The sequence below is a fragment of the Spermophilus citellus genome (genome assembly GCF_964194105.1).
Source record: "Spermophilus citellus genome assembly, chromosome: 3".
Taxonomy (NCBI): domain Eukaryota; kingdom Metazoa; phylum Chordata; class Mammalia; order Rodentia; family Sciuridae; genus Spermophilus; species Spermophilus citellus.
This window is the reverse complement of record NC_138184.1, coordinates 152479194-152503029: the sequence shown is the minus strand read 5'-3', so window position 1 is coordinate 152503029 and position 23836 is coordinate 152479194. Positions and strand designations below refer to the sequence as shown.

General features: G+C 35.4%; 1 protein-coding gene across 7 annotated transcripts in view; it reads left to right on the top strand.

Annotated features, from left to right (window-relative positions):
* Nucleotides 1-23836, top strand: part of HDAC9 (histone deacetylase 9) — an 890491-nt gene that overhangs the window by 635820 nt on the left and 230835 nt on the right. For all 7 annotated transcript variants that reach the window (XM_081283850.1, XM_081283851.1, XM_081283848.1 and 4 more), the window contains 2 exons: nt 11599-11719; nt 16506-16555. In XM_081283850.1, coding sequence (XP_081139976.1) covers nt 11599-11719; nt 16506-16555 — 171 coding nt within the window. The remainder of the gene's footprint in view (nt 1-11598; nt 11720-16505; nt 16556-23836) is intronic.

The window sequence follows — 23836 nt, the reverse complement described above, 5'->3', positions numbered from 1 at the left end:
AAACTAGTGAAAATATTGACTTTTGAAGATGCAAAGCATTTATGCAATTTTCTCATTACTAAGGGAAATTTTCCTTATAGACTTTGTCTTTTAAAGGTGATATAGTAGAATAATATATTTCATTTTACAAGGATATTAATTATCTTTGCATCAGATTATTGATAATGTCCTGTAGGTCAGTCAGGAGTTGAGATTGTGAATAAATACAACAGAACACTGGTCTCACAAATTTTATTATATGTTTATAATGGAAATGTCAAACATTTTTTGTATTTAAAGCTCTGCATCTGATTAAATGTATCCTTTACCTAAAAATCCCAAAGTGAAAGAAAATGAGCTACATTTATTTCTCTGGTTCTTTCCTGAGTAAAGTCCTATTCATCCTGTGCCAGTGGCATCCATATTATATGGCAGAAAGCTTTCATGCTCTTTGGATAATTTTAGAGTTAACTTTAAGAATTTCATATTTTTGAGAGTGCAGCTTGGAGGCCAAACCATTCTCTTTTCCACAAACCCCATATGGAATACACAAAATGGGCAGCCAAGGAGACTTGTTTGTCTGATCTTAATGGAGAAATTACAGACTGATCTTATCACACAAAACTCATTTATTCTTGTGACCTTTCTTGTCTCACCTTTGAGACTGCTATGGATGTTTTCCTGCTTGGCAAAATTTTTTTCTGCTTTTGCCAGCTGAGACATTGCCACTTGCATTTTTCCACATTCAATTCTTTGTTATATATGGCAGCATTTGGCCTTTTCCCAACCTCTCCAAATTGGCAGTGGCTCTAGTGGAATTTTGAAAAGCTATAACCTGAAGTACTGTTTATGAATGGAGCAGAGTGCAGAATTATGTGGAATGTAGTATAGTTCACACTGATCTAAAAATCTAAAAATGTTTGTTATCATCCCTTTCTAGTCAGCCATTTTCATGAATTCCTCCTACATCACTTTACTTTATTCCTATATTATTTCAAACCATGCAATTCTATTATATCTCACTGGCTTATGTGTTGTCAACCACAGGGTGAAATGTTGGAAGGACTAGAGTTGTTGAGAATGGGTTAGGTAAGCCCCAACCCAGTCAGAAAACAGGAGTCTTCCTGGTAACAATCACAAAATTAAAAATAATTCACTTGGGAACCCAGATCAGCGGAGTAGCTCTTAAAGAAGACCATGAACAAGTGTCTTATCAAAAACTTCACAAGCATGCAAACAGAAACCATTTTCAGACATAGTTCGATGGCAATTTCCCAAGTGTTTAGTTTCTTAAGTGAAGAAATTGTTTCCCACATTTTATGTTACCAAATTCCTGTGCAATTGCAGGAATTGTTGCACATATGAATTTATTTGCTCTTTGACTTTATGATATGGTAACCAAAGTAAAAAATAAACAAATAAAAACATGTAATGGAATTTCTAAAAGCCCTAACAATTCACTTTAAGACACCTAGGTGTTTAATGTCCCTCTGTCTGTGAATGATTTTAGGAGGATTCAAAATGGAACATTAGAAATAATTAACTAAATAGATATTCTCCTTTTCTGGGGACTAGTTCCATGTAAGATAAAACATAGAACCAAAAGGGAAAGAAGGTTTCCATGACTTGATTTCTTTTTCTCCCTGTTTTTACCAGAAGAGAAGAAAATGAAAAGGAACACAGATTATTCCAAAGCAGTTTAGTCCACTCAGAAAGAGTAGAATCTACACCATCATTCAGGACTGCCCAGCCCAGGCCTTTACTAAACACATTTGGAATAATTGATACACATTTTTATGGTTTTCTCTTAAAATATGATATTTAATAAATCAATTCTACATACAAATTTATTAATATGTTATTAAATCCTCTTCTAAGAATGTTAAACTTTTTATCTCATGCTGAATTATGTGGAGAATTTTAATATTTTGAAAAAAAAACTGAGAAAGTTACTAACAAGTATTTTAGCAATTTATCACACTTCATAAGAATCAGAATTGTTAAAGAATCAGGGGGAAAACCCACCAAAAAAGGCAAGTGATCTTATGGAGTGAGTCTTCTCTGTGTGGGACTTAAGCTAGTTGAAAGGGGGAAAAGGCTCCCCTGAAAGCCTTCCTGGTTAGTGTTTCTGAACCTCCCAAAGGAAACCAAGCCAATGACAGTATCTGTTCCCTGAAGTTAATGTATTTACTCCAAGAGAGGAAGTGGGGCTGCAGCTCTGGTGAGAGTCCTATTTAGCAAGCACCCCCAAAGACCCAAATAAAGACAGAATGGAGACCATTCCTTCTAAACTGCCTGGGAGGAGCTATGAGGATGTTGAACTCTAGTTCACTTGCCCGGTTTTGTCTAACTAGTATGAACAAGAGAAGGTGCAATCTTGCTGGCTGGTTCTCCAGGGATTAGAGTACCAAGACTCCGGTATCGCTCTCCTAAGTGGTCTGGACAATGTTCTCTCTTGATGGTGGGAAATAAGAACTTAACTCAATAGTTTCATAATAGAGAGAACTTATTAGATTCCACAGAAAAGGATATAATCAAATAGGAATGCATCCAAGCACATTGTTTCCCGATATCCAGATAGTTATCTGCCGTTTTTGGACATGATTTGCCCTGCACATCTATGTGACCACCCATGGTTAGAAATCAACTTGTACTTTCAGAGAAGAAAATCTCAAATAGCATCTATTAGAATCCTCTCTGGGGATGTTCAGACACAGATGGCTGAGCTCTAGCCCTAGAGCTTCTGATTCAGTAGGTCTGAATGGAGGTCTAAGTATTTGTTTCTCCAACATGGTTGGTGGATCCTGATATTGCTGATGTAGTTACTACACCTTGACAACAGCAGAATATTTGTTCAATGATATTAATATGAATTTGAGGTTTCCTGGCACCTCTGTAAGGAGCAGGAGATATAATATAGTGGAAGAAAGATATATTCACTGTCTTCAAGGAGGTTAACATTTTAGTGAACTCACCTGACTTTGGTCAAGTGATCACACAAAGAAATATATAATTACAAATTTGCAAAGGGTTTGAGTCAATATGTTTATATTGCTGTGATTCTGAAGATTCTTATTGATTGGGCTTAGAAAAGAAATAAAAACAGAAAGACGGTGGTCAGCTGCCTTCTTTGTCTTGAAAGCTTCAGAGGGGTTCTGTGAACAAGAGAGAGGAGGTGATGTTTTAGATCAGTGTGAAGGAGAAAGTGTCTCTTATGTCGAATAACTTGCCGTGCTTCTGTCATTATGTGGTTTCCTTAATTTACTAGGGTTACTATTGCCTATTTCTCTGGGGAAAAGATAAGAAGTCCCAATTCTGCTGGCACATAGAGAAAAGCCAACTTTCCTCATCCAATGGCGCGGTCAATTGTCCACTAATGAAATGACAATAAAATGATAGAAAAGAGGGCAAATTGAAAACATTAAAAGGGCTCCTTCATTTCAAAAGGCTAGACTGACCCCCAAATCAAACTTTTGTATTGTATCAACTCATTTAGCAATGTGGTAAATTAATCAAAATGGATTCCTTCCAAGGTAATTATTCAACAATAGATTTAACTTTAGCCTGACCATTAATTATCTGTGTACTTTAGTCAAATCATTTAACCTTGTTGATCTTCGATTTTCTCATGCTTTAGATGGGCATGTTATGCAGAACATCCTCTAGGATTTCTTCCAGATATAATATTGTATGAAATTAGAATGGCTAAGGAGCTCACTTTAGACATAACACTCTCTCTTCTTAACAGCAGACTAAATTTTTAGCATGTTTTGGTAAACACTTTGCTCTTAGTTTGTAAGCTATAGTGTAAATTGGCTTTGCTGACTAGTGCTGATTAGGAGCCAGAGAAAACTTTAGTCCTTATTATATTAGATTACAGTGGTTACATGGGTTAACTTCTTTTGGCATGACGTGGCACTGTTTTTTAAAAGTTGAGCGGTTAGTAGTCCTTCATGCCAATACCATTTAATTTTTTCCCCTATTGAATCATTCATACTTAGTTTACAGATTCTGTTAGGAACACAAAGCAAAATCAGCAGCTTTCTGGTCACCGTGAGAAATGGATCTGGGGCAGGGGGCAGGGGGTAATTTGGTATCCTGTTGAGAAAACAAGCTCTTCGATTAGGTAGCTGGGTTTCTAAAGTGCCTGTGCTCCTGGAGAAAGGAATGTGCTCCTATGAGCTAAAAAAAAAAAAAAAAAAAAAAAATAGAGATTGACCCATCATCTGTTAGAAATGCACTTGCAGTTGTTTTTCCAGAAGTGCTCATGTCTCCCAGCCCCACCAAGCCACCCACAGACATTTGCTTGCTCTCACATTTGTTTTGAGAATAATAACATTTTATAATGCTTTTGTTGGATTACACATTATGTGGAATTTGCATTGCCTCCTTGTGACTAATATTGAATAACTTTGTTTCGCTTAATTCATAAGTAAAAGCCATAAGCAACATACTGTGCTGAAATGTTTAACTCTTTTATTCAAGTGCCAACACAAAGTAATTACAAAACAATTCTGGGACATGAAACCAAGCTACTGTTGCCCCTTCTGGGATTTCTCAGCAGTTCCAATGAGCAAAGTGGAGAGAAACTTTAGTATAAAATCTTAAGAAGTCCAGCAGCTCAAGGATAAGGTCTTCAACACACTTGCCAGCACACACAAGTGACTTAAAATACCCTCTTTAAATCCAAATAAGGAGATGTGTTACTTTTGGAATGTACAGGTTTTCTGACATCAAGATTGTGAAGCTCTGCATACTACAAGTTAATGGAAATTCAATTAAACATTTGTTTTATAGAGTAGTCTAACTAGATGGCAGCACATAACAGCTTACTGTTCTGTTTAGTTTGTAAAAAAAAAAAAAAATTAAATATGTTTGTGTCTTAGAATCTAACCACAAAGCAGTAAGAAAGTCAAAGAGGGAATCCTGTGAATTGTCTCTAAAGGATAGGACAGTTGTGGGGTGGGGAGGTGGAAGTAGTGCAAAAGATCTAGATATGATGAGTAAACCAGGGAGCATTATGTCATTTTCTGAGAGATATTTATATATCACAGTAAGGTGGGCCCAGGCAGATACATACATCAAAAGCCAATGCACAGTTTATAATCAAAATTGAGACAACATGGAAGTTTTAAAAATTCTGCTTGTAGAATACAATCAATAAAAGGAACAATGAGAGATTTTCTTTCTGAATCCCTTTGGAAAATAATACAGGGATTTTTAGATAGCAGCTTAAGGCTTATTAATAAATGTGAATGTTAGATATTTTTAAGTCATTTGAATATTGCAGTATTCAAGTATAAATATTTATTAAGAAATTTTGTTGCATACATGAGTGATATTTGAAAAAGCAATGCTTTAGACTAAATCATTAAAATATTTGTAATTAAAAATTACAAGGTATAAGATTTGGTTTTATTAAAAATTATGAAAATGGAGCAATGAAACTAAGGCATAATTTCTTTTTGTTGGATGAACATAATGATTTGAAATAGATGAAAATAAATTTAAAAAACATATATAACACATATGCTCATGACCACCCCAGAACTTTATTGTTGGATAAGATTTGCTGGCTTTCTGAAGTGCTTTAGAAATTGCTATGTGCTCTGAAATATTTGAAAATAAATAGTAATGACTGAATCAATAAAATTAAGACAAGTAAAGATACTTGCTAATTTTGGAGACAAGAATTTTTTTTTACTCCTTGATGTTAAAAACAAAAAAATATTTTATAGTCCCAAATATTGGTCCATAGTGACAGTATCTTGAATTAATTTATGAGTAGGAAGCACAGTCTGCTCCTTCCAACATGTGGTTCTTGACCCAGGATTCTACCCATTAGAATCCACTCAGTGGCTTTAAGTATCCAGTTGCCCAGGCTGTGTCCACACAAAGTGAATCCAAAGCTCCAATCGTACCTCTTAAACATCTGCAGCTGGTTTCAAGAACCTCTGCAACACAGACTCAACTTCTTGCATAAACTTAACAGGTAGAGACAAATAGGCAGATGGATCAAATATTTGGAGATGAGAGAGTTCAAGCATTTACTTGAAACATACAGGTAGCTTTAAGTCAGAAGTACAGGCTAGGAGTGTAGTTCACTGTGAGAGCACTTGCCTAGTGTGTGCAAGGCCCTGGGTTCAATCCCCAGCATCAGGAAACAAAACATACAAACAAAGCCAGACATTCTGTACCCTAAAGAATTTAGAAATTGGGGAAAGTGTTTATTATTTCGAGGTTGTCAAATAGTAGTATAAGCTTTGAAAAATCCTCTCATTTTTCAACAATGATTAAACTTTTAAGAAATGGGCTTCAAGGAAGAGTTGGACTGCTTTTGAAAATCTTCATGGGTCTATTTTCTGGCCTCCACCATAGTAATAGATCACTGTAATTGTATTTGCTTGCCTCAGGCAAATTCATCAATCAAAGTAAAGCATATTTTCTTGAATTTTTATTGCATATAAAGTTATTTTGCCACATAGAATCTTATCAGTTAGGGCTAAAATGAAGCTTTGAAAAAACTTAGGCAAACTTCCTTATGCTTATAGATGAAGAAACCAAGGCCTGTAGAGATGTTTCACAGCTGGCTGTAGGCACAGGGAAAACATTCAAGAAGCAGGATAAGAATTCTGGCTCTCAGCTTGCAGTCTAGTTTTCTTCCATGTGCCCTACAGAAGGGAGAAGTCTGGTAGGCTGCCTGCCTGTTCTATTACTGCCTGCCCCCTTTTACTCCACTTTATGAGAAAAAATTCTGAAAACAGGTTACTATGAGGGCTATGAGGAAAGATTGTACAGCTCTGTGTTGGGGGGGGGGTGGCTATTAGAAAAAAAAACTCATAAAATATTCAAAGAAACAATTGAGTGTTATCATTTGAAAATTCCAGGAGATATGCTTGATGGACATGAACAATGAGACCACATTTTTGTGTTTTTTTTTTTAAGAGAGAGTGAGAGAGGAGGGAGGGAGGGAGGGAGAGAGAGAGAGAGAGAGAGAGAGAGAATTTTTTTTAATATTTATTTTTTTTAGTTCTCAGCAGACACAACATCTTTGTTGGTATGTGGTGCTGAGGATCGAACCCGGGCCGCACTCATGCCAGGCGAACGCGATACCGCTTGAGCCACATCCCCAGCCCTTTGTGTTTGTTTTAAGAGAAAAAAAAAATATATCAAGAATAATTAATGGGCCACGAATTGACTCCTTAAGTATTAAATATGGTATTCAAAAACTGAATCTAACTTTGACATAACTCATTTATGTTTTTTTAATTGAATATTGGCAGCACTGTAGATTTTTGGAGGAAAAAATAAAAATATTCCTTTACTTAGAGACATTGGATGAAATACTTTCAGAAAATGAGGTATTTCAGTAGACATTCTTGCCTAATATGTCACTACTTTGAAAATGATTAAAGAAAATGGAGTCTCCTCCAGTGGAGGCAGGTACTTTGACTTGTCAAATTTAAGTTGGACATTTTCTCTTAGTTTGGAACTGCCACAAAATGAGCCCTTTCATGTCCTCAATAATACCCAACCAATGCAATCCATCTGTTCTGCTAAATTATTTCTAGTTCCCTAACCAAAGGCACTGCTTTTTCATGCATTTTATCATGATTTTATGCCCTTTATTATATTTTACAAAAGGTTCTGATTCCTCCAGGGCCAATGAGAACTGATTAGGACACTGGCCTCACTCCAGGCTTTGAACACAAGCAGGGAAGGAATAGAACTGTTTCCTTTTTTCTCTGCTCCTTGGCAGAAAAAAATATGAATCTATACCGTGTGTGTGCGCTCTGTGTGTGGGTGGGTGTGGGTAGGCTGCATTTTATCCTGTCACAGTATGACTTTGTAGATCATGTTCAGAACATTCCTTCTATAATCAGTTTGCATTAACAGGCTTTATTTCAGAAAGAATATTTCTTTAGGAAAGAACCAGAGTGCATTGTGAGACTCAATGATATGGTAATTTTAAATGACTTCTTTAGTCAAACTTCCAACCTGAATAGAGGCTGTCTGGGGGTCTGCATTGAATATGATCATTTTCCTAAGCACAGAGTAGGCTGAGTCCTGGCTACTTTTCTACTCTCAGGAAAGACCCGGATTGAGTGTAAGTCGCAGAATAATAATGTCAGAATGAAAGCAGTCCTAAATCACAGCATTTCTTTAAGCTGAAAGAATTGCTGGAAGCTTCTGTTCCTAGGCCTATTAAAGTATTCAAGACCTATCTTTGGATTTCATGTGAGAACTCTCCAGATAACTCCATCCCTTATATGCATCGAGTGTTCCAATATGCTCAAAAGCCTTTTTAGTCAGAGCATCATAGATGACTTCACATAGAAATCCTGCAGACTGATTTTTCTCTGAGAACGGAAACCAGCATCTCCCTAAATTAAGATTATCAGAGCACTTTATCCTATTTTGTTAGTCATTATGCTATTGACCTTTGACTCTAGAGAGCATCTTAAGAGAGAAATGGAGGGATACAGGGTACACAGGAAGTAGAACATTCGGGAAGAGACAAAATGAGAATATCTATATTAAGCCTGAGCAAATGAAATTCTAAATTAAAAAAATGGGACTGTTGGAGATCTCGATAGGAGAAGAGAGCTGAATGTGACAAATTTAAGGCATCTGATAAAAGGGAGGCAAAATGGAACTACTCCAGGAGATCCTGTGTGTTAAGAACTAAAGCAAGCGGTTGCTATTTCAGGATTCTTGGCTTAGTCATCCAAGTTCCCATAGTAGTGTTTCTGCAAGATACAAATCTAGAATGTGCTTTCTCCAGATCCTTTCTATAGGTAAAGATTGTTTTCAGACTGAATTGGTTTTCCTTGCTTTGGGGGGAAAACAGGCACTGTGTTTATGGGGCTTGTTCCCTAGCAGCTAGAGAAGCAGAAGGTGATTGTCAAGAATGATTCCATCCTTATTTTGATTGCAGTAATTTCTAAGAACTATTTATTATAATAACACAATCTGCCAGTGTAACGTACTTTCAAAGAGTCAAAGGAAATGGAAGGAGAAGGTGGAAAAAGAATCAAAGGGATAATGTATGAGCAGTTTTACATTTTAATAGTGAGGTAAGGACTAGAGTATAAATCAGAAGCAAAACTCTTGAATAAGTAAATGCTAGGTAACTTGTCCAGATGCCGTGTCCATACTGCCAGTTGATTGCTACTACACTGGGAGATGAAAGATTCGGCAGGCATCCTCATGATTTGCTAGCACTTGAGCTATCGTCATCTACGGTGAATCTTATTAGCAGATTATTGTTCAAATGTGTGGTTGAACATTTAGTTGGAATGCTACTGGGATTGTAGGAGAATAAGAAATGAACTTGGGACAGGCATTGAGTGTACAGTGTATACTATATATGACTAGTATATAAAAACATAATAATAGTGATATTTAATGTTAGAGCCAAAAAATTCAACTGGGAACTGAAAAAAAAATCTTAATAGAAAAGGAGAGAGGGAAAAAAATTGATGAAGTTTTATGATATTCCAGTAGTCAAACATGGCTCCAATTCTTAAGTTTTAGAATTGACATTATTTAGGATTTTGATGTCTCACAGTATCAGCTTTTATGATATCTGTGGCTATGGATTTCATAGACCCATAGAAGTGAAATCTTGGAAGCTCTGTTATTTCATGGTATTCATTATTATGCCAGACTAGGACTGATTGTCACAGTCTGTTTTTCAGCACTCTGTTCATTCCAATTTTAGATGACTCAAACCGTGGAGTTACTACCATTTATCTTGGGGGATTTTCCATCTGCTGAAATCTTGAAGTTAAAATGTTTCCCTTTAATATTGATTCTCACTTTTCTCTTGCTCATTTTATCTCTTTACCTATCATTCTACCTCTTTGGTTTTTGCTTGTCTTCCATAAACCTTTGCATATTTCATGTTTACCAGCAAATTACCCTGTTCAATACAATTGTTTATTGATCAGAACAAGGTGGACCTGAATGCCATCATTAAATTTGCCTTTGTCTTCAGTATTGGGATTCTTTTCTTAACTACCTGGAAATGATTTCTCAAAAGCATATTTCATTTTTCTAGAAATGTAAATTGGGTAACACAATGCTGAATGATAGTGTCGGGAACAGGGAACTTCAGTGTAATGGCAAAGAAAATTCCACAGGTATTTGTTGGTTTGGCACATAAAGGCAATCTTGAGATTCTGCTTTAAATCATGCTCCTCTGTTACCCCTGTTGTTCCCACCATTCCTCCCTCACTGTGACCTGATCATTTATTTTCAGTGACAAACAAACTCTGCCTCCTGTCCAATACACCCTGAGCAAGTGTCATTACCTAGAGATTTTCCCAGCCTGACCCCTAGTAACCCACACATAAACACTGAAGAGTCTGCCAGCAGCCCCCTCACCTTACACAAGGGAGACTGATCACGAAGTTGTCCTGGTCTCAAGAGAGGTGTGGTTGTCACCGGATGTTTCCAAGTCAACTGGTGGTTCCACAGTCAGGAACATGGGAGGTCAGCACTTCCTGAACAGACTCTCTTTGAATTTCTCTTGAGTTCTGTACTTAAGTATTACCTGACCTGTCTTGTGATGGTGTGTGTTTTAAGAAAAACTTCATATTGTTTATGTAGTTTTAGGAACCATAGGCATTTCCGAAAGTGAAGGTTAATTAATTTCATACACCAGCATGATGTTTATCAGGCTCACAGATGTGGTAAGAAATGAGACCACGAAGATCACTTTATATGTTGGCTAATAAGGTTTAACTTAAGGTACAATTGTATTTGTGTCAAAGGACCTTTCTTTCTTAGATGGGGCAAAAAGTCTCTGCCTAGCCTGAGTGTAAAGAATTGATTCTAGAATGTCTCAAATTATCTCTGGTTAAACAGCAGTTTTTGTTTCTGTTTAATTTCCAATCTGTCATATACTAAAACTTTAATAAAACACACTAAAAGTGAAATGGTGCAAAAGTGAAATAAAAATTGAAGTCATATGAGATTTTATTAAATTCAAAAGACATAAATTTGCCATACAAGTTTCTAAATATTTACTCTGAATTTCTGTACTGATCTCATCATGGGCCACTGACAGGCAGATCCTCAACTGTTGCGGGTCCCATGGGACAAGCTTTGAGTAACATTGTAACAGCATTACACAGAGTAATGCTGTGGTAAGGTGCACTCACATGAAGTAATGAGCATAAAATTCATTACACTATCATGGTATTTACCCATGTCCTTTAAGAAAAATTCATTTCAACAACTTCAGGTAAGTATAAAATAAGATGGTAATAAATTTGTTTTTCAGATAAACATTAGCCCTTGGCTGTTTTTAAGCTCATATTTTTTACAAAAGAGACAACCATTAATTTCTTTGTTATAGATTTATTTTTTATGCCAAAGAAGAATAAGCTTTATGTCAATTTCCTACATGGGCATAAGCAATCCATCGCATCTCAACCTTGCATATGCTCATTTTTCAAGTAGTATTAGAGTATTTTACCAAGAAGATCAGTCTCACATTCCTGCCTGATGAAACTCAGCCCATTATTAATCATCTTAAATGTGACTTGGGGGTCTCATTTTCTTCTAAATGTTGTCAGAGGGGTACTGTAGGTTTCTGCTATTTTCTTTCAGCGGATTCAAGGTCGAAAAGCCAGCTTGGAGGAAATACAGCTTGTTCATTCTGAACATCACTCACTGTTGTATGGCACCGGCCCCCTGGATGGACAGAAGCTGGACCCCAGGATACTCCTAGGTCTGTATGGGCTCCATTTGACTGAGAACAGCACATTCCAGAACTATCATTAGTCAGTACAAGTGTCAGTCCAAAATATTTGGCAAGCAGTGAGACAAAAAGTCAGTTTTTCCAACAGCACTGCTCTGTGGAACGAGTCGTGTACAAGAGAATTCAAAGTAGATTAAGAAAATCCTGCACTACAAAAGACAATGTGTGTTCTATAATGTTGACTTTAAAATTAACCTTTCTTTGGATAGCAGATGTGTAATGTAGTTTTGCATATAGGGATATATACATTGCCAAATTTGTTTACTTGGGTTTTTGAACTAAAAGACAATAAAATCTTTTCACCCTTTTGTGCAAATTCATCTTTACCTTTCCCATTTGTTTTGTGTTTTCAGGCTTTTTTTCCCATGACTTTAACACACAAAATGATATCAGAGACAAGTCCTATTACTGTGCCTAAGATACCACATTTTATAGTAAGATGGAATTTAAAATAGCAACGTAAGCTTTTTAGTACACACCTTCCCTGTGGGTATTAAATAACACAGTAAATGACAAATAGAAAATGAATAAACATAATTTTTGTCAATGTACGATTGTTCAAAATTTCATCATCAGATTTTAAAATAAAATTGAAGTTGCAGAGTTTTATGTAATCTTTATATGAATGCTGTAAACAACAGATTTTTGGAAAAATACTGACAAAACATTATTTTAGTAGAAGTAATTATATTTTATTAATTATCTTTATAATTGAATAACAACAATACATAATGTGGCTAATATTTTAAGTATTTTAATTAAAACCCATTTTAGAACCTTTTCTTGTCCCTTTCTTTCAAACAAACTTGTTGAGTCAGTTCCAAATTATTGAACTCTTTCAATAACTTTTTTCAATAATAATTTTAAATAATTTATGTTAATTGGCCCTAAATGATTGGGAACTAATATATGACAAGTAATAGGTAAGTATTTTGGAAAGCAATTATAAGGGGAAATTAACAATTACCCTTTAAAACACATGCAAACTGCTTTTAAAGATGAACAGCAAGCATCCCTAAAGATGTGTGGCGAGGTACATGGGGAGTGTCTGCACGTGTGTGTGTGTGTGTGTGTGTGTGTTTGTGTGTGTGTGTGTGTGTGTGTGTGTGTGTGTGTGTCAGGATAGGCAACAGAAGTACCTGGAGGAGAAATGGACACAAAGGGGCATACACAGACCACTCAGTGTTGTTTACAGATAATATTGCCAAACTTTGATGAAAAACAATTTATATGGTAAAATTAAAGTTATGCTTTAATACAAATACAAATAAATTGATCTAAACATCTATGCTCCAAACATTTTTCCCTTGGTTCCTTCAAAGGAACCAGTTCTCTACATGTAGATATGTTACATAAAGTATTTCTTTTTGTTCTGGCTGCTGTATGATAAATGTTCTTATTTTAACATGAATTAATAATCCTACCCAACTAAGCACAAAGATGCAGTGATTTTCATGGTTTTATTTGGTCAAAATACTCAAGCATTTAAAATAGGAAAGTGTCTATGTGATTACTTTTTAATTTAGTTAAGAGAAAATAGAAAACGTTTTTCTTTCTTTCTTTTCATTTCTTTCTTTCTTTCTTTCCTTTTTTTTTTTTTTTTTTAACTATGGTCCCAAAGTATCCACCAATTCAGTCATAAGACTAGGTACTCCTGGACTTTACTGGACTTGAATATGATTGGTCAAATTGTTAATATCAAAATGCCACAATTTAAGAAGGAAGACATATTTGTTAAAAGAAATGAAATTTACACTTTGACAACATCAAACTTTTATTTATGAAATACGACAGTACCACTGCTTTTAGAAAAGGAATTTGACAATTTTGAACAAATCTAACTTTTTCAAAATATTCAAACTTTCTATTACTTTAAATTTGGTTGATTAAAAAATGAATTCCAACTTGGAACTTGGACAAAGCTTCTTTTCATTGTATGTATGTGATGCAAGTTTTGATGATTCAGTCTTTAAAATTTTAGGACAGATTAATTAGCCTTTTATCTCATTGGGTTTGAATATTTAATGGGAAATAGCATTCATACAATTGGAGATTGGGGCTAATATTCTGTATACCTGTGGAGTTTGAGAGACACCAATCAGTGATCAGGGCAGCACTTTCAATGTAGACTACCTGGATCCACACACACAGGGATGGTGCCTTCTGTGAGGCCTGAGGTCAAGTGCGAAGTTCAACTTGGACATATCCAAACTATTTCATTTATTATGGTGAATTCAAAAATTTATCTGATATTCTTCTGTTGTTATTCAAAGTGAATTATTTATTTCTCTTAAAAGATTACTTTTTTGTTCTTTGTGACATTTGGATTTTTATAGTTTTTACATTTATAACTAAAAGACCACGTTGAAGCTGTCATATACAAATGTATAGAAATTAATAATCAAGCAATTTGCTCTCTTTATCTATTTCTTGCACTACTATACAACTATCTTGCCCAGTCCCTCCAACAAGATGGGAGGTGGCATTTCTGTGTTAAATTGATAATACTGCTCTTGAAAGTTATGTTCTAGGTTAGGAGGAAGGATTTAACTGAAAGTTCACTAGGATCAGAACTATTAGTCTTTGTATCTTGAAAGACATCTATAGATTATAAAATAATTAGATTTGAAAAAAGGCACAATTTATCTCTTTAAATACTTAAGATTCTGTAAGGTGACACTTTGAAAACATTCTCTCTAATCATTTCTGGTCCAAGGTTTTCCTTAACATTAATATTCCTGTCATTGTTATTACCAGTTTCTACCTTGTAGCTAGCCAGACTTTAGTCCATTAACGAGGTACTATAATGTCATTAAAAAATAAATTCAGTCAATGCAGTGTATTAAATTTTTTACACACTGCTAAATTTACATTATCAATTATTTGCCTTTTATGTTATATAAACATTACTACATAATATTCTCCATAAGAGGCATAGCATTTATTTTCTCTATTCTCTTAGGGTTTAGTAATTTTTTTAAAATTTATTTTATTATGTTTTAATATTATCTTTATCCCTTTTAACTGTAAATGAAGAGTTCAGATATCTATCTTTTTGTGTGTATATATATATGTGTGTGTGTGTGTATATATATGTGTGTGTGTGATTATATATATATATGTGTGTGTGATTATATATATATATATATATATATATATATATATATATATATATATATATATTTAATTTACTGGTGATATATGGATTCAGTCTTGCAAAATATTCAAAGATATAGAAATACCTTTGTTAAGAGCAATGACATAAAAAACTTCACCTTTCATGTCATCCAGAATTTTTTTGAAGTGTCTTTTACTTGTGCCAGCATTCTAATTTTAACATTTTGCCTTAGGGTGTGTGTGTGTGTGTGTGTGTGTGTGTGTGTGTGTGTGTGTGTTTGCCGTTTTTTTGTTTGTTTGTTTTGTTTTCTTTTGTTTTTGCAGTACTGAGGATTGAACCTAGCACACAGGAAAGCACTCCACCACTGAACTGTATCCTCATCTTTTTTTTTTTTTTTTTAGAAAAAGATGTCTTTACATAACTACATGTCCTCATCTGTGCATATATTTTTCTTTATTGTTTTCCATCTGTTAGTAATTGCATTTGAAAAATAAACTTATGCAACTCATTGTTTTTATTTTTTTTATTTTCATTTTTTTTTATTGTTGGTCATTCAAAACATTACATAGATCTCATTGTTTTTAAAATAAACTTTCTTTTATGACAGTACAATCTACTATTAGAATTTTACTAACATGGCATGTAAATTATACCACAAACCTGTTTTCCATTTTAATTATTTATGTAATTGATCATTATCAGGACAAATAAAGGGGTAAGTGAATTAAAGAGTTGTCACCTGCTTCTACCACTGGTCTTCTGAGTGACCCATCTAAGTCACTTTAGAACAATTTGACTAAGATCTTAGATAGAAATGTTTTATCTTTCTTTTTAGTTAATGAATAGACAGATTTTAGTGCCAGAAATTTGGGAACACTTACTGTTTGTCTATCTATTCATGAAGTAGATAAGTACAGAAAACTAAAGTGTAGATAAATGAAATACTTGCTTAAAGTCCCATGAAATGCCAGTTCCAAAAAAAGAATCATAATTTAAAAGGAGACTTTTTATAATGATACTGATATTATAATTTCCCAAATGGAATTATTCTTTATAGTGTTTTGTTTAAAAACCTGTTCATGTTAGAAAGGCTTATGGGTATACTTGACCTTAGCTACATCTTAAGTAGATCCTGTATACTTAACTGTTTCTGAAATAGAAATGATGAATAAGTGTGTACTTGAGAAGATATCTTAGTGTCTCAAATATTTTTAAAATGACAGTGTATAGTTTCATAAAACTTGTGGATCAAGTATCATCTTGGAGGAATGCACTTAGTCAATAGCTGTGTGAGTTTTCATAAATTATAATTTTAAAATTATAATATACAATATGGATAAGTAAACCAATTAAAAAATCTTTTATCCCAAATTTCATGGGCTTGTGTTTGTTCCTGTGGGGTAATAGATCTTTATATATAATAGTATTAATATTCATTTGCTTTGAGTTTTTACCTATGTATTTATATAAACAGAACAATGCATTCTTAAAATGAACTTCTTTGAATAATTGGTACAAAATTTCATTGATTTTTCTTATGAGTACAATGATAAATACCATATGACACAATTTATATGTTAATCCACATAAACAATAATACTCACAATGTATATTTTTTTATGTTTTCTTACCGTATAGGTGATGACTCTCAAAAGTTTTTTTCCTCCTTACCTTGTGGTGGACTTGGGGTAAGTATGAGTTTAACCACTGCTTTTAAATAACAGAAACTTAAAAAATATCTCCTTTGGTTTATCTATCCAATTACCTTTAAGACTCTTTTTTAAAGTAAAGCTTATATTGTACTTCAGAATTAGTGGTATAATTTTCACAGCTAATTGCCAAATGCAAAGCCACTTGTTAAAAACTTATTAAGCACTTCAAGATGGTGGCAACAGAACTAAACGGAATTTGAGGGCCTTCAAACTTCAAGTTTCTGTGTGACGGCCACACACTTGTGAAGCCAGTGTTTCTGGACTTTCACATAGCTGGAGAAAAGTTAATGCAAGAAGTTTTAACACAGTTTTGCAGTGGAATTCAGTTTTCAATAGAGTCACACTAACTATGCACATACATTATATTCCTGGTGAAAATGGCATAAACTTCACAAAGTGCTTTGCATTATGGGGCATTTGTTTGTGAACCCCTTGAGGCCATTTTTTTGTCTTCAATAATTAACAAAGCCTTTTGACCCAGGATATTTATACCACATTTCAAGGACAAATTTGTTTGAATCCAGCAACATAGGAAGAAAAATGTCTACATTTTTGTAGATGATTAGAACAAACTCTATAACCTGCAATCTATTTAAAGTTAACCCTTACCAGTAACATAGAACTAAGTGCTCAGTTATGTTAGGACCACACAATTCTAGGTCAGACGTCTATGGACTAAAGTATTTAAATCAATGAGATTATTTGGATACTGAAAAGAGAGAACAAACCTATTTGTTTATGGATCATATTTTAGACAGTCATTAGTTATAACTAAATTTTATATAGGAAAATCCCACATAGTTTTTATTCATTCTATTCTTTTTTAAAACATTTTTTAGTTGTTGATGGACCATTATTTTTAGGTGGTGCTGAGGATTGAACTCAGTGCCTCACACAGGCTAGGCAAGCGCTCTACCACTATACTATAACCCCAGCCCTCATTCTATCATTTTAATGATGCCAGACTTAATAAGGAATATCTCTCTGTTCCTTTGCCTGTGATTCTGCCCCCCCAAAAAAAATAAGGATTTTATACTTTATCAATGCACAACTAAATTTCAGAAATCCAGTAAAACAAATGATCGTTATTATTAATACCATTTTGCAGATGAGAGACTAAATGCTCAGAGAAGTTATTCTCCTGAAGTCCCACAGAAAAGGGTGAAAAGCTGAAAGTATGGGAATGCTGTGTATGTTCATGTGAAAGCATTCTGAAAGATCTTATTTTAAGTCTTTAACAGTGGGCCTCAGCCCCAACCCCACCTTCAACCTAGCATCATTTCGGTGTGGCTAAGGTAGCATGGCTCCTTGTGGCAGCTCACCAGTGACTTGCTTTTTGACCCTTGACACAGAACTATCACCACTCCACATTAATCCTTGCTAATTTTAGCAAATCTCCTGTGGGACCTTGCAAACTCATTCTTAAATTCAAAGGATAAACTGATTTTTCAAAGGAGTTCATTGATTTTTGAGCTTATTTTCTCATACCCCAAGTGGCTATTTTAAGAGAAGAGCTTTTTAACCTGCAAATGAGGCAAAGAATTAAACAAAGTAAATGATGACTTCATGGGAACAGTGATGGGGAGGACATCAAAGTCGTTAAAAGAATGGTGAGTGTCAAACCCCAATCCTTTACAAGTTCATTGAATTCATGACCCAGAGTGGAACTGAGGACAACTCCCTAGGACTCCTCCCCCAAATCTGACCTGGGATGTGCCACTGACTCACCATCCCTTGAACACAAAGTACCTCTACTCACCTGCTCTAAACATATACCATGGTAACTTCTGGGACAGGAGGCCTGGATGAGGTTGGCTGTCTCAGGGCTGGAGAAGGCTGAAGAAGGGCATTTTGCTTATTGAATTAGTCTTTATGTCTTCTGGGGAATTTATGCATGACTGGAAGGGTGGGGGAAACCCAAGTGTGCATATGAACTACCACTTGCTGATGCTCTAGCAAACCAATTGGATTCATTCTTTTTGTGTTTTTGTTTTCAGAAACTAAGTCATAATCTTATCTATTCAGATCTTGTTTTCTCAGATCTTTGATTTTGACACAAGTGCTAGGAGAAACTCTGGGTCCTTTGCATTTGAACCAGTCTAAATTTTCACCTCAAGAACAATCCTAGACACATTAACTATGCAAAATACCAAGTATGAACTTGGAGTGATCTGATTTAGCATCATGGGGGTAACCTGGAAAGCTTGGAAACTACTAAAATTGCCTTTTGTTTAAGACACTTTCCTGATTTAAACAATCTAAAATAGACCCATTGGTTTAACTCCAAAATGCTCAGTGATTTCCAACAATTAAAGTGAAGTCACATTATTTAGGATATATAGCTTCATTATAGAGTGGTTTAACATATAGCTACTGAATGCTTATGGGTTCATTAGTTTTGGAGATGTCTTAGAACATTATAAAGTCAAAATCCTCTACTTGTTAAATTCCCTCTCCCCAATTTCTTGTGGTATTGGAGTGTTGGTCAAACAACTCAGTGGGAAAATGATATTTAAGGTGCCTTAAATCATGCTGTCCAGAATTGCATTTTATGAATAATCTCAAGATCTTTCAATTCCTTTTTGCATCTCATTTTATTTAGTTACTATGGTATGACTCATTTCTAATGATGTGAATGATCTATAAGAATATATGCCAGTTGAAAAGAGCATTTTACCAAAACCCAGGACTTGGTCATTGTATAAGGAAATAGATAACTAAGGAACTTTGGAAACAAAACCAGTTCAGGACCAAGCTAGTGCGTACTCCTCAGGGTATATCACTAAAAATAGTGATCATTTTCCTGGCCATGTGACCTGATGCTGTGTGAAGAAATCTTGAAGTCATTTCTCAGCCTTATTCTCCCTTTTTCACTTGATAGGCCACAAAAAAACCCACAAAAGCAAGGACGAGCAGGCTTTTATGATAATGTCGTCATCAGCTCCCAGCTTCAAACGCTTCTGCGGCTTTTGAGTTGTCATTTATAACTTGGAACTGAATCGACCCATAATTCCCCTGATACACTTAGAGAAATTGATAACAGACTCTGCGCTTCTTTTATGGCTCGGAGGAGGCAACTCCAATCACATCACTATTGGCAGGCAATATTATTTTTTGACATGGTTGTAAAAGTATAAAGGGGCTTATGGCATTTGTTTAGATGAGGAATGGGCTCTCAAGCTGTGCTGGGGTTTACAGGACCAGATTAGTGCGAAGCAAAGGGAATATGATGTTTGCAAACAGGATATGATTTTATATAAGTTTGGGTTTCATGCTCTGTTCCCTGGGGAAAGCCCTGCAGACAGCAGAGAATTCCACTTTTATCCTGCAACAGACAAACTCCCAGTGCCAAAAGGCAGAAAAATAAATGTGGACAATGGGCAGTGTCAGACCCTTGATTGGAAGAGGAGGAGCTGTGAAGAGGTGAAACGATTCTTTAGGAGGGTTGAGGAGTTGCAGAGCCTGGGCAGAATCTGGGCCTGCCCTGCCGGTCAAAGTTGGGCCAAAAACCAAAGCACCGTTTATAGCAGCAGCTTAATGAGTCTGTGAACACAAAATCAGCTTCATGTTACAAATTTGTACTTTGCCCATATTCTATTTGATGACACCTACATCTCACACTCTTGCATGGATTAAGGGTGTCTTTTTTGTGTTTGGGGGAGGGGGACATGGGGCAAAGTATCAAGTGATTATTGGGGGGTATATGATTCAAGGCTCTTTGCAGTTGCTCAGAGGTTTTCTGAAGATCTCTCGGGTACATGCTCACAATTACCTACTGTCGAGGAGGCACATTCAGATGAAATATCTTACATTTTCTTTCACCCTGTCAGAATTAGTATGTAAGCTTTTCCTTCTGATATATAAATTTACCTATGTGTATATATATGCTCAAAAATATTTTAAATACATATGTATTCAGAAGAAAATTCTGTTATTTTATACCATGTTTATCCATTTATATTGTTTTTTTTACTATATATTATACAACATTGGTCCTCCACATTTATTCTCCCCAAGAGTTACTTAGAACTATTACTCAAGATAGTTATTTAGAGCCAGGAGTGATGGCACACACTGTAATCCCAGTGGCTTGGGAGGGTGAGGCAGGAGGATTGTAAGTTCAAACCTGGAACTAATCAATTCAGTGAGAACCTGTCTCTCAATAAAATATCTATAAAAAGGGCTGGAGATGTGGCTCATGGTTAAGCAGCCCTGGGTTCAGCCCATGGTATCAAAAAAAAAAAAGTTATTTAGAAACAGGAAACAGTTCCATGGTAAACCATTTAAAGAATTGCTCTGATTTTTTTTTAATTCTAATACTAGAGAGTGACTTAAGACAAAATCTATGGACATATAGTTAAATTCAATGTAATAGAAAGATTTTGTTGAAATGTATTTTACTACTGTAATTTAGGATAGTATTACAGTTTGGATCTGGAAGGTCCCCTAAAGTTTCATGTATTGAAGGCCTGGTCCCCAATGCAACTATGTTCAGAGGCAGAGATTTGGGGAGTGAATGGATCATGAGGGCTCTGACCTCATCAGTGGTCAATCCATTGTTGAATTAATAATTTAATGACATTGCTGAGAAGTGGCAGAAACTTTAGGAGGTGGTGCCTTTTTGGAGGAAGTGAGTCACAGGAAACATGTTCCGGAAGGGCATTTCTTGTCTCTGGTCCCTTTCTCTCTGCCCACCCCCTCTCTCTGTTTCCTGGCTGCCATGCCCTTCATCATGCCCTTCTGCCATGATGATCTGCCTCATGTCAGGCCCAAAGTAATAGAGCTGGCCAACCGTGGCCTGAAACCTCTAAGACTGTGTATAGCCCAAAATAAATATTTTCTCATTTAAATTAATTTTGTCCATATTTTGGTCATAGCAATGGAAAGTTGACAAACATGGAAGATCTTATTTAAAATAATACCAATGTTTTAGAAAGTATGATTTATGCCATCCGATGAGGAGTGAAGGGCTGGGAAAAGTAAGGCCAGACTTATTGCAAATAATTAGGTAAGGTGCAAGTATACAAAGATGAATGAGTCAAGGCTGCTGTTCTTAGATGCTCAGGGCCTACCCATTGGGCTGATTTGGATAAATGTCATGTTATTGGAGCACAAAGGAAAGGCCTTCCAAATAGAAAAGGATGAAGAGGGGCTTTGGGGCACTCAAGCAGTCATAAACTAAATCTTCAAGAATACTTTGCATCAAGAACACTTAATAATGACCGAGTCTATGTGTGTAGCACATGGAAGGTTGGTTATGAATGTGGATTAAAGTAAGGCAGCCAGGCATTAACTGCTGAGGCCAGAATGATACACTATATTATTTATAGTTGTACCACACTATAAATTGTTGCCAATTGGTAGAGAAATTGCCTACTCCCCACTCCCTGTAAAGTACATCACTTAAGGTTTTTGCCCAGACTTTGGATGTTCCTAAGGTCTTCGTATTGACTCAGGACCCTTTTTCTTTTATCATAACTAGATTTCATTGTGTGTTATTCCCACCCAATTACCCTGAGTAGACACAATGCCTTTTGTTACATCAGCATAAAGGGGAGGGGTGGCATCTGTTTCTCACATGAAGTAATCAGGATGATGTTGATTTCCTTCATATTAATGTTCCGCTCAAACCTGGCTTGCAATCAGTGCTTCATTTCCTCTGCTGCCACTATCAAAGAGGCATCACAGTCCTCTTCCTTCCAGCACAAGGAGAGGATCCACCCTGATTTGGAATCTCTCTTTTTCCCATCTCCCCTCCTAATTGTATTTGGATTTTCATTAGCTTTAAACTTGATGTAAATGATACTAACAGGAACACCCCACGGCACCTGGAAAAAGTAAAACTGATAAGCTGCCTTAATGAAATTGTTTTGAGAGTTTTGTTTCATTCTATGGATTCCACAAAAAGATTATGTTGCTCTAAACTTGGAAAATATAGCACCAAGAATTATTGGAGCCAAGGAATTCCTTCTAGGAAACAAAAGAAGTTTCCAGTATTGCATAGATTATGCTAATTATATATACTGAGTAATAGTGGTAGGGATGTAGACAACACTCTGAGCAGAGATAAACATGTATACATTACTCTGTGTTTACTACAAAATGTGATATTTTGTAGAACCATTAAGCATCTGATGTCCATTGCAGGAAGAGGAAAATTAGAAATGAAAACCTTAACTTCCTCCTTAATTCACTTAGCTGTAGCATCCCATCTGTGATTAAATTCTTTCAGTTGCTTTGACATTGAAGCTAAGTACAAGAGGATGCATTCTGAAATAAGAATACTTCATTTTCTTTTTTAAAATAAACATGGATATCAAAAAAGCTATGAAAGTTCTTCGGTTGTCAACAAAATAGGATGGCTGGAAAATACCATCATCAAAGCTTTACATATGTGGTTTTTGTGTTTTGGGTACCACGTCACCTATAGACAGACAGACAGACAGACAGACACACACACACACACACACACACACACACACACACAGACTATGTAAACCAAAGTAATGTCAGTAACAGGATATCAGGGAGGAAGAAAACATATCCATTTCTAGAGTTTCTTTTTCTATAATTTTTGTCCCATGAGAATTATCCCCAGTTTCATATATGCCTTGATTGTAAACATTGAGACCAAGAGAAATTGAGCCTTAGAGTCTGTGGTAGCTGAAGGTAAGTAGATTTGATGAATTGTAAGATTCTATCTAACTTAGAAGTTTTATGGTTCTTTGCAATAAAAATTCAGAGAAATTAAAAGATACTTGGCTAAATTTAAATGTGCAGTCATCTACTGATTGCTACTTCTGACTGTCAAGAAAATGTAAGACATTAGGTCAAATAAAAATTTGGAGAAGACAAAGAATATGGCACTACCTAGAAAAAAGGAATCTGTGACAGCCTGAAATGCAGGTAAACTGAGGCCCAGCTCAGCTTTTCATTTTGACATGAAAAAACTGTACTTGTATTTTCCCCTTGTCATTTTTCTACCCTGAAAATTTGCAGATTCAGATATCCCTGTGACAAGCCAATACCCAACACATAGTACTGACATATCACTGTTGGATTTGTGTTTGTGAAGTATTTTGACCCAAACATTGTTAATATAAAACAATATTTTGTGTTTCTTTTAAAATACAAAACTAAAATAGTAAATATCCTGGTGAAGTTTATACTCTATTGGGGGAGAAAGATTTAAAAAATATGCGTGAGTTTAACCTGTATGTGTGTTTGTGTGTTGGTGAATGTTATGGAGAAAAGAAA